Source organism: Bufo bufo, chromosome 2, assembly GCF_905171765.1.
Source record: "Bufo bufo chromosome 2, aBufBuf1.1, whole genome shotgun sequence".
Lineage (NCBI taxonomy): Eukaryota > Metazoa > Chordata > Amphibia > Anura > Bufonidae > Bufo > Bufo bufo.
In genome coordinates this window covers 51,809,982-51,822,202 of record NC_053390.1, presented here as the reverse complement: position 1 = coordinate 51,822,202, position 12,221 = coordinate 51,809,982, and the positions used below count along the sequence as shown (strand labels likewise).

General features: G+C 45.5%; 1 protein-coding gene across 3 annotated transcripts in view; it reads right to left on the bottom strand.

The window, feature by feature from the left end:
- The window catches only part of MALT1 (MALT1 paracaspase), a 223,675-nt gene that overhangs the window by 42,638 nt on the left and 168,816 nt on the right, over nucleotides 1-12,221 (bottom strand). For 2 of the 3 annotated variants that reach the window (XM_040421076.1, XM_040421073.1), the window contains 2 exons: nucleotides 11,382-11,478; nucleotides 3,064-3,108 (listed from right to left, as the gene is read on the bottom strand). In XM_040421076.1, coding sequence (XP_040277010.1) covers nucleotides 3,064-3,108; nucleotides 11,382-11,478 — 142 coding nt within the window. The remainder of the gene's footprint in view (nucleotides 1-3,063; nucleotides 3,109-11,381; nucleotides 11,479-12,221) is intronic. The other variant, XM_040421074.1, reaches the window with a different exon arrangement.

Here is a 12,221-nt window from a genome sequence, read left to right as displayed (position 1 = left end):
GTGTGTTGAGCCAGGACAGGGAGTACACAGGAGTGGCGGGGGATTGGTGGAGGTGAGTAATGATTCTTTAATTTTAACTTCTAATGTCTCATGTTTTTGTCTCCCACGAAAACCCCCTTTGAAAGGGTATTACACCAAGTTATGCCTTATCCACTATTTGATCAGTGGGGTCTTGATCTGAGACCTCCACCGTTCATGAGATTGGGTGTTTCATGTCCCCAGTTTGATGCCGCTCCATCCAGCTCCATGGCCCTACTGTACTTGGCTACTGGAGATACAATTGCCCCATACTGATAAATGGAGCTGCAATGCACATGTTCAACTGCCGATCCATCTATTCAGGGAGACACAGGACCCCCTTTCTCATGAACGGTCACCCCCTCGCTGATCTAACAGGACATAACGAATACCCCTTTAAATCGCACAGTCTGACACCTTATAAGAAACTGGCAGCATTCTGATTCCAGCTCTGGGTGTGATTGGAGGATTACACAATAAGTAACTCATTTTCCATACAATAAAAGCAAAAGAAGCACAAAACATCTGCAGAGTTACCCAAGGTTATACAACAACACATCCAATGTGGCTCCCACAGGGGTGGTCACCCAGCTTTCCTGATACATTCTTTCTATTCAAGATTCTTACTTTTATTAGCGATTTTTTTCTTTCTATTTTAAGGGCAAATTCTCTTTCTTACACTTTAGGTGTGGCGCTGTTGTCAAAAGACGTGTAATCTGAACTTTGATTCCATTTCCCATAGGTCAGGGCTTGAGTCTGTCTACTTGGTCCACAAAAGAAATGTCACCGTTCATCTAAACCCGTCACCACCAGACGAGCTCAAAGAGAAAGCAGAAATGAAAGTAGAAAGACGGCCGGGTAGGAAATGAATTGCGGTACCAGCCAGGACTGTAAATTTGGCGCCCTCCCATAGTACCACAGAGGGGTATAATAGAAGCATAATCTATCAATTACTTTAGCTTTGTGCTCCTTCCTAATCAATGCATCTGCATTGCCTTCTGACTACAACTCCTGGTGGATACAGGAGCAGGATGGGTTCTACGTAAGCTTCGGTGAAGGGAGGTCATGGTTCCCTGTCCCTTGCAAGTCCTTCTGGCTCGGAGTTGGGCAAAGTTTTAGGCTACTTTCACACTTCCGTTTTTTGCTGTATCCGGCAGGGTTCAGCAGAAACGCTTCCGTTACTGATAATACATAATTCCGTTATGAACGGATCCCGTTGTATTATCTTTAACATTGCCAAGACGGATCCGTCGTGAACTCCATTGCAAGTCAATGGGGGGCGGATTCGTCCCCATTGACTTGCATTGCGGGTCATGCCGGATCCGTCTTGCTCCGCATCCCATGACGGAAAGAAAACTGCAGCATGCTGCTTTTTGCTCTCCGGTATGAGAACGCAACCAAACGGAACGCAATGCTTTTTGGAGCATTCCGTTCGGCTCAGTTACGTTTTATCCCCATTGACAATGAATGGGGACAAAACAGAAGTGTTTTTTTTTCCCGGTATTAAGACCCTAGGACGGATCTCAATACCGGAAAATAGAAATGCTAGTGTGAAAGTAGCCTTACAGATGCTCATTCCCCTTTTGGAGAGGACTTGCGATGGACCGCATCATTTTGCATGTTTTTCTGTGGCCCTCTGCACTTTTTTGTAATACCGGAGCAGGGAAAGCACGTTCTAGTGTTTTCAATAAAAATCATAGATGCAGTAGGGCACCATGGAGGCCTGTGATGGCTAACCTCCGGCACTCCAGCTGTGGTCAAACTACGATTCTCAAGATGCACACTTGCTTGGCTGTTCTCAGAACTCCATAGAAATGGGTGGAGCATGCTGGGAGTTGTAGTTTCACCACAGCTGGAGGGCGGGAGGTTAGCCATTACTGGTCTAGTCTCTCTAGGCAATGGGACAGATTTACTATGAGCTGGAGCACATTTACCCTATAATTTATGGCAGGTTTTAGCATAAATTATAGTAAATATAATGGTTTTGTAAGCCACGCCCCTCCCTCTAAGCCCCCCCCCCAAATAATAATAATAATAATAATTTTTGCACCAAACAGGCATGTGTCAACATTTGTGAAGGTACCCTGCCACAATTTTGGCCATGATAAATCTCACCCACACCTACTTTGCACTGCCAGGGGGCGGTTTGAATGGAGTGGTGGTCACGCATGTGTATTTGCCGCTCCATTCTGACGGGGAACATGGGCTCGTGACCCCAGCAGTCGGACCCCCACTTATCAGACACTTAGGGCTCATGCACACAAACATATTTTCTTTCCGTGTCCGTTACGTTTTTTTTTGTGGACTGTATGCGGAACCATTCATTTCAATGGGTCCGGGGAAAAAACGGAAGCTCCTCCATGTGCATTCCGTATGTCTGTTCCGCAAAAAAATAGAGCATGTCCTATTATTGTACGCATTACGGACAAGGATAGGACTGTTCTATTAGGGGCCGGCTGTTCCGTTCCGCAAAATACGGAATGCACACGGACGTCATCTGTATTTTTTACGGACCACAAAATACATGCGGTAGTGTGCATGAGCCCTTATCCTGTAGATAGGGGACTTGTTGTCCCAGTGGGACAGCCCCTTGAATATATGTTTTGCAAGGTATGAACGCCAGTCCAAACTGGGTCAAACTTCTGCCGCCTAAATATTTCGCAAAATGTCGGTGAGATCAGCGTTCAAGATCACGTGAATCAATTGATTGTCAGGGATGCACCATCTGACAAAGTAGGTGGCAGTTTTGGGGCAGCCTGCACCATAGACAGAATACAAGCTCTTAAAGGGGCCTGCCCTTGCACATTAGGATTGGGCAAATAAATTTTTAGGGAACCCTCCTGTAGGGTTTGGTCATTTAATTTATGCCCCTGTCCTGTTATTTTAAGCCATGTGACCGCTGAAAACGAAAGGCCAGGTTATCGCCATGCGGGGGCGCGAGAGAGCAGCAGTGACAGATCATCCCCCACCACCTTTGATTTTTTTTCATGCAGTATAAATACTTCTTCCTCAAGAACATGCATGAATCAGACATGCATCCCCTACCTTCTGTGCACTCCATAGCGACATTTGTCCAAAGCTTCGCACTTCCTTTTGTTTTAAAAGAAAAACAGTATTTAATATTTGTTGTATTTTTTTTGTATATATCATATTAACAATCTGATCCATCTAAACCTGACCTAATGTGAACTAAGCCTAAGGCCTCCTTCACACGACTGTATGGCTTTTTCCGTATTTTGCTGTCCGCAAAAAAACGGATCCGCAAAAAATACAGGTGACATCCGTGTGCATTCCGTATACGGAACGCAAAAAACGGAGGCCTAAGTCGTTGAGAGCTGTGAAAATGAAATATAAAGGGGTCTGTCAATAAAGATTAAAGGCTATGGACACCTTTCAAAAGGTGGAGTTTCCTTTTATTTTATTTTTATTGCATTTTCAGATTAAAAAAAAATAAAACATTTGCAATTCCTTGTGATTACAGTTTTTTTTTGGATTTTCATATCGATGGCCTATCCTCAGGACAGGTCTTCAATATAAGATTGCCGGGGGTATCTCTACAACTCCTATCAAGCTAAAAAAGCTACCACGCAAAAAATAGAGACTTTAATAAAAAAATATTAAAATCCACACATATACAGTACACATAACATTAATCAATATATAATAAAATACATATAGCAGCAAACATGAAAAAACTGGAGTGTGACAACTATAATAGACTCCAGACATCAGGGACTAGTATAATCACATATAGCAGCATAATGACATAAGGCTCAAGTGGCAACCATGCGTCCATATAATGCAATTCGCCACCCATCACTGTGCATAGTGAGGGACGGTGACAGACATATGCAGAGCCTAGAATAACACTGCTAGAGATGATAATAATAAAAATAAGAAGTACTGACCCAGCCTGGAGCGTACCGCCCGACGATCGTTTCGCTATGCGCTTCCTCGCGGTATCTCTGCCAATCTCAGGTGAGCGCTGCGGCCTCCTCACAGCTTACCAAGCACAGCGCCATGCATTTGATAGTGGTTGTGCTTGGTATTGCAGCGGAGCGCTATTCACTTGAATGGCACTGAGCTGCGCCTAGGCCACGTGACTGATGAACATGATGTTGCGTGGCCTAGAAAGAGGCCTAAGTGCTCACAGGGTGCAGAAGCCTCTTCATACAGGTGGGGGTCCCGAGAATTAAACCTCAAACAATCTCATATTGATGACCTATTCTGAGAATGTGAAAATCTGCGAAAACCCCTTAAAAAAATCTTGTCTTTCTTTGTTCTGGAGGCTACATGATTTCTCATACATTGCAGGCTGCTCAGTCCCATTCAGTGTGAAATCGGTCAAACTAGGACTATCCTATTTGGTTTAGGCTACTTTCACACCTGCGTTAGGTGCGGATCCGTCTGGTATCTGCACAGACGGATCCGCTCCTATAATGCAAACGCTTAGATCCGTTCAGAACGGATCCGTTTGCATTACCATGAACAAAAAAAAACAAAAAAAAATTTTTTTGTTTTTTTTTTTGTTCATGATAATGCAAACGGATCCGTTTTGACTTTACATTGAAAGTCAATGGGGGACGGATCCGTTTGAAGATTGAGCCATATAGTGTCAACTTCAAACGGATCCGTCCCCATTGACTTACATTGTAAGTCTGGACGGATCCGCTCGCCTCCGCACGGCCAGGCGGACACCCGAACGCTGCAAGCTGCGTTCAGGTGTCCGTCTGCTGAGCGGAGCGGAGGCTGAACGCTGCCAGACTGATGCATTCTGAGCGGATCCGCCTCCACTCAGAATGCATTAGGGCTGGACGGATCCGTTCGGGGCCGCTTGTGAGAGCCTTCAAACGGAACTCACAAGCGGAGCCCCGAACGCAAGTGTGAAAAGATGATGGATTTGAGTTCAGGAGAAAAGAGAGGCTTTAGGAGCCGTTCGGAGAGAGATTTCACCCTGAGCAGCCTGCAGAATACAGTGGCAAATAGATTTTCTCTCTATTCACAGCCAATGCAATAAAAATGCCCTAAAAGGTGTCGATAGCCTTTCGGGCTATAAATGAAAAGTTCTAATATGCTCTGTGCTTCAATTCCAATCCTCACTATTTTCAGGTTTGCTGTCAGTGAATGAGAACACTCTTGTCTACATTCAGAGGCAGTAATCCAGTCCATAACCAGTCCTGCTGAGAAGTGGACACAATTGTATCCGGTCTAGACACATCTCTCTGCTAGTTTGTTACAATGTATCAGTCTGGAGTCCGGGCTGTTTAGCTCACAGAGCATTGTCTAGACTGGAAACAGCTGTGCTGGTTTGTTACAATGTATCAGTCTGGAGTCCGGGCTGTGACGCTCACAGAGCATTGTCTAGACTGGATACAACTGTACTAGTTTGTTACAATGTATCAGTCTGGAGTCGGGCTGTTCAGCTCACAGAGCATTGTCTAGACTGGATACTTCTCTGCTGGTTTGTTACAATGTATCAGTCCAGAGTCCGGGCTGTTCAGCTCACAGAGCATTGTCTACACTGGATACAACTGTACTAGTTTGTTACAATGTATCAGTCTGGAGTCGGGCTGTTCAGCTCACAGAGCATTGTCTAGACTGGATACTTCTCTGCTGGTTTGTTACAATGTATCAGTCCAGAGTCCGGGCTGTTCAGCTCACAGAGCATTGTCTACACTGGATACAACTGTACTAGTTTGTTACAATGTATCAGTCTGGAGTCCGGGCTGTTTAGCTCACAGAGCATTGTCTAGACTGGATACAGCTGTGCTGGTTTGTTACAATGTATCAGTCTGGAGTCCCGCCTGTTTAGCTCACAGAGCATTGTCTAGACTGGATACTTCTCTGCTGGTTTGTTACAATGTATCAGTCCAGAGTCCGGGCTGTTCAGCTCACAGAGCATTGTCTACACTGGATACAACTGTACTAGTTTGTTACAATGTATCAGTCTGGAGTCCGGGCTGTTCAGCTCACAGAACATTGTCTACACTGGATACAGGACTAGCTATGGACAGGATTACTGTCTCTGAATGGAAACAAGGGTGTCCCCATTTACCGATAGCAGATATCCTGTTGAGGAATTAAAGCATTAAGGGAGTCATTTATAAAGACTGGCGTTTTAGACCCCGCGCGCTGGCGGTGGATCCGTTGAAGCTATGAAGAGTCGTCGGCGTCTACATAACTTCGGCCGCTCTAAAGCTATGCCAGCTTCCTTGCTGGCTTAAATTTAGACCATTTTCTATGCCTGTTTTAGGCCCACCCCCTTCCCCGCCCACACCATGCCCCCTTTTTTAGACCTGGCATGAGCTGGGAAAAGTTGCAGGACCTTTACGCTGCAATCTGCACCAGAAATACGCCTAAAATAGGCACATTTCTGTTCAGGTCCTTTCACACTAGCGTTTTTCTTTTCCGGTATTGAATTCCATCCTAGGGGCTCTATACTGGAAAAAAACAGATTTTATCCTAACGCATTCTGAATGGAGAGCAATCCGTTCAGGATGCATCAGTTCAGTCCCCCTTACGTTTTTTTGGCCGGAGAAAATAGCGCAGCGTGCTGCAGTTTTCTCTCCTGCCAAAAATCCTGGACACTTGCCGGAAAGCCGGATCCGGCATTAATTTCCGCATTGACGGATCCGTTCTTCCGGTCTGCACATGCGCAGACCTTTAAATCTGTGAAAAAAATAAAATAAATACCATTTGCGTCCGGATTGCAGGATCCGGGCAGGAAGTTCTGGCGACGGAACTGCCTGCCGGAATCCTCTGCCGAAAGTGTGAAAGTACCCTTACAAAAGGACCACCAACATTGTAGAACTTTTCATCGATATCATGACTAAGCTTTATTTCGAGGAAACCTAATGCCCCTTTAATAGGTGCCACCTGTAGCCATTCACCTGTGATGTGAACTACAAGTACAATAATGCCTGGCAGGGACTATTATTGCAGACTTCAGCACAGATACGTAACCTGAAGCTTCTGGGCTCCAGTCCAAATTTTTAAACAGGATCCCCTATGTGTCACACGTAGCTTACATTTCTGGTCTCCCAATACGGAGCCTCTTTAAGCGCCTGGGCTCACCGCAACCTGCGCACCTAATATATGTCTCCTCAGGATTGTAAGTACTGTATAAGGGGCGGACATCCTCCACATCTACAATAAAGAAGGTTTCTACACAAACATAGTAGAGGATTCTTTACGGTAAGAGCAGTGAGACTATGGAACTCTCTGCCTGAGGAGGTGGTGATGGTGAGTTCACTAAGAGAGTTCAGGAGGGGCCTGGATGTGTTTCTGGAGTGTAATAATATTACAGGTAATGGGTACTAGATGGAGAAGGGTCATGAACACGAGGATTTTTATTGTGATTTACATAATTAAAGTATGAAATTACATTTTCTGGGAGCAGGAAATTCACTGATAAACCAGTAACGATGAGGGACATTTATTAAGCTAATTATTCCACTATTATGGCATATAAAAAGTCACACATTATGGCGCACGCCATATGGGCGCCATCATTTGCGACTTTTTTGGCTTCTCGACGCTTTTCCAAAATGACGAAGATGAGTGGGGCTTCGCGCCGCACCGCCACATTTACTATAACTTTCACCAGAAAGTGGCGGAAGTTATAGCGGAAGTCTACCCCAGCCAGTAGCATTTCTGGCGCACAGCAGGGCAGAGGTGCGCTTGATTTGTTAAGAGGCTTCTGCCTTGGGTCATAGCTGCCAACTGTCCCGAATTTGCCGGGACTTGTCCCTGTTTTTCAGATACAGTCCTGGCAAATTTGCGCTGTCCTGTGCTGAAAAATGGGCAGGGCTAACGTAAACCCCGGAGTCCGGGGCGTTCCTAGGGGCAGGGCTTATAGTCCTCGATTTTACCAACCTAAATGTTAGCAAGTATGAATTAAGCGCCTCTCACTCCAGTGCATGGGGGATCGAGACTGACGTACGGATGCGCCAGTCTTGATATAGCTGCCTCAATGTCTTGTAGGGCTAGCTAGCAGTTTTAATACATATGCAAATGAGCAGTTAAGTGCACAGAGGGCGGCCCCAGCCACTCTGTGCACCTGTGCTCCTCCTGCTTCCTCTGTCCCGCCCAGTGATGTGCTGTTCTAGCACGTGACCGCTGAGGCCTGTGATTGGCTGCAGTAGTCATGGGACAAAGCTGCTTCTGGTCTAGCGGCTGGGAACAGGGCTGAGGTGTGAGAATGGTGAGGCTGCAGACGGGTGTTTGTTTTTTTGTTTTGTTTTTTAATTAGTAACGGGTTCTGAAGATTCTAGCCCAGAAGACCCCTTTAAGTTAACATCTTGTGACAACCCCTTTAACATCATGTATATCCTTTTGACCTCTCTCTGTATAAAATGTACATGTAATATTGAAAAAGTAGCAAACATTGACTCTAGTTTTCTTTCCATGTTTTTAAATGCACCCATCACTTAAAGGGGTTTATTTTGCATTAACACAATGTTGAACTTAAAAGGGGTACTGCAAACTTAAAAAAAATCTGTGCTTTCTTCTAAGGGTGGGTTCACACTAGCGTTAGGGATTCCGTTATGGCTTTCCGTTATAACGGAATCCATAAGACGTAAGGACGGATCCGTTCTTCTGGCCTATAGACTTGCATTATGACGGGATGCAAAACGGAAGCCTTTAAAAGGTCCTAATAGAAGTCTATGGGAATCAAAACGGATCTGTCTGAGGTCCCGTTATGCAGGACTTTGCTTTCCGTCTTGCATAACGGGACCCGTTATGCTTTCCCATAGACTTCTATTAGGACAGAAAGCAAACGGAATGCCTTTTAAAGGCTTCATTTTTGCATTCCATCATAATACAAGTCTATGTGCAGAAGAACGGATCCGTCCTTCCGTCTTATGGATTCCGTTATTTTCCGTTATAACGGAAAGCCATAACGGAATCCCTAACGCTAGTGTTAACCCACCCTCTCACCTGTGGAAGAAAGACAGTTTAGTTAGCACTGATCCTCTGTCGCTGCGCCCATGCCTCCGTCTCAGGTGCCCTCACACAGGCTGCGGGCTCTTCCGCTGGGGTCCCTTCTTGAAGGGCACACATCCAGTTGGGACCCGAGCGTTAGAACCCGGAGCCTGTGTGAGCGCAGTGGAGATGGAGGCATCGGCGATACGATGGAGGGTAAGTGCTAACTAAACTGTCTTTCTTCCACAGGCTAGAAGAAAGCATTGGGAGTACCCCTTTAAAATTTTAGATAGTTTTAATGCATGTTATAATGCTGAGTAATCTTGAAACCTGCATCATTTTATTTACTTTAGTTACATCCAAAGCTGCATTCAAATGTTTGCTGCTTTATAGAGTGCATTAAGGGAGCTCGGTCATACAGTTGTATACATAAACTGCTGTCTAGAGCAGTGATCTCCAACCTGTGGCAAAACTATAGCTCCCATCATACCCGATAGACGCAGGGTGTCAGGGCATGATGGGAGCTGTAGTTTTGCAACAGCTGGGGAGCCGCAGGTTGGGGGGGACTTTGATCTAGAGCAGGGATGGTCAACCTGCGGCTCTCCAGCTGTTGTAAAACTACAACTCCCACCATGCCCTGCTGTAGGCTGATACCTGTAAGCAGTGTGGGCATGCTGGGAGTTGTAGTTTTGCAACAGCTGGAGAGCCGCAGGTTGGCTATCCCTGATTTAGAGCAACTACAAGATCGTTTTAACACAGCTCTGGATGCAACAACAGAGAATGCTATGAAAAATTGCAAATGCAACGTAACAACTAAAACAGTGGTCAGCAGCCTTAGCTGTTGGGAAACTACAACTCCTAGCATTCATACTAGCTTAACTGTATTCAGAGCTTTCATTATACCCGAATAGAGCATGCTGGGAGTTGTAGTTCCATGGCAGCTGGCGGTTACTGAAGCATTTGCTATCTTAATATCAAATATTGTTTAAAGTGGAGTTGCCCTTTAAATTTGTTATGCCAGATCAGTTATTACAAGCAGCGCCATCTGTTGGAGAGATGTGGGTACTCGGCCACCTGAAGCACAGAACCATGACTGACGTAGCTGTAGTCATAAATTTGCTATATCTTGTTTAGGCTACTTTCACACGAGCGTTAATGTTTTCCGGTATTGAGATCCGTCATAGGGTCTCAACACCGGAAAAAAACGCTTCCGTTTGGTTCCCACTCATTGTCAATGGGGATAAAATGTAACTGAACAGAACGTAGTGCTCCAGAATGCATTCCGTTCCATTCCCATACCGGAGAGAAAACCGCAGCGTGTTGTAGTTTGCTTTCCGTCCTGAGATGCGGAGCAAGACGCATCCGTCATGACCCACAATGCATGTCCATGGGGATGGATCCGTTTTCTCTGCCACAATAGAAAACGGATCCGTCCTCCATTGACTTTCAATGGAGTTCATGACGGATCCGTCTTGGCAATGTTAAAGATAATACAACCGGATCCGTTCATAACGTTGTATTATCAGTAATGGAAGCGTTTTTGCTGAAACCTGCCGGATCCAGCAAAAACGCTAGTGTGAAAATAGCCTTAAAGGGGTTGGTCAAGGTATGATCCCTGGGAGCCCCACCATTGGGTCCCCCTCTGATCACTAAAATGGGGGCAAGAAGCTAGAGTTGATTTCATGGACGAGCCTTCATCCTAGTGATCAGTGGGGGTCCAACCAGTGGGGTCCCTAGTGGTCCTACATCTATCACTGTGGATAGGGAATGCATGTTTTTTGTGGGCCAACCCCGTTTAAAGGGGTTTTCCAGGACTTCTAGGTCATCAATATCATATCGGTGAAGGTCGGACACCCGGCACCCCCACTGATCGGCATCGGAAACTATATGGTGGATGGACCTGGAGGCAGAAGACTACGGGGGTCGTTTATGAACAGACGTACACCACTTTTTGTCGTATCTCCGTGCAAAGGTTACTTGCGCTGCAATCTGCGGCTTTTTCCTCTTTTCCGCCGCTCACGCCAGGTCTAAATAAAGGAAGGCTTGGCATGGGTAGGTCATTTATCATTTTTTATGCACACGGTCCCCAATGCACGGGCAACATCCAGACGGATTCCGCAGACGGATCCAGACCTATTCAACATGAATGGGTCCGTGATCCGCCCACACCGCAAAAACATAGAACATGTTCTATTTTTTGTTTTTGTTTTGCGGTGCAGAGGCACGGAGAGAATCCGTGTATCCGTTCTACATCCGAACCTTCCGGATTGTTAACCCATTCAAGTGAATAGGTCCGCATCCGTGATACGAATTGCATACGGCCGGTGCCCGTATATTGCGGACCTGCTGTTTGCGGGCCGCAATACGGGCACGGCCGGGAAACGGCAGTGTGCATGAGGCCTAAACCTAATGACATTTTGGACGACATGAAGACTTACCAACAACGACTTCCACCTTCTTACTGTCCTCCGTTTCATTACCGTTAGACAAGCGGCAATAGTAAACGCCTTGATCTTGTGCCGAAACGCTGGGAATCTGGGTTTAAAACAATTTTGGATTTAGGATAAAAATTGAAATTGTTAAGGTCATTGGAGGAAAGGATTAAAAACTTCAGACCAACATGAATCCATTCATTAGAAATACAGAGTTGCTTTCTTCCAGAAACAGCGCCTTTCTTGTCTTTAGGCTGTGTCTGGTACTGCAGCTTAGCCCCATTCATCTAGAAATAGCACCACTCTTGTCCACAGGCTGTATCTGGCATTACAGCTTTGCCCCATCCACTTGAATAGAGTTAGGCCTAGTTCACACGACCGTATGTCTTTGGCCTCCTGGACACGGCCGTTTTTTTTTCCCCGTTTACTGGCCGTTTTTTGTGTTCCGTATACGGTCCGTATACGGAACCATTCATTTCAATGGTTCCGCAAAAAAAACGGAACACATACGGAAATGCATCCGTATGTCTTCTGTTTCCGTTCCGTTTTTTGCTTAACCATCTATTGAAAATGTTATGCCCAGCCCAATTTTATCTAAGTAATTACTGTATACTGTATATGCCATACGGAAAAACAGAACGGAAAAACGGAACAGAAACGGAAACACAACGGAAACAAAAAACGGAACAACGGATCCATGAAAAATGGACCGCAAAACACTAGAAAAGCCATACGGTCGTGTGCAATAAGCCTTTTTCTGTGTTTTGCGGTCCGTTTTTCACTGATCCATTGTTCCGTTTTTGTGTTTCCGTTTTTCCGTTCCATTTTTCCGTATGGCATATACAG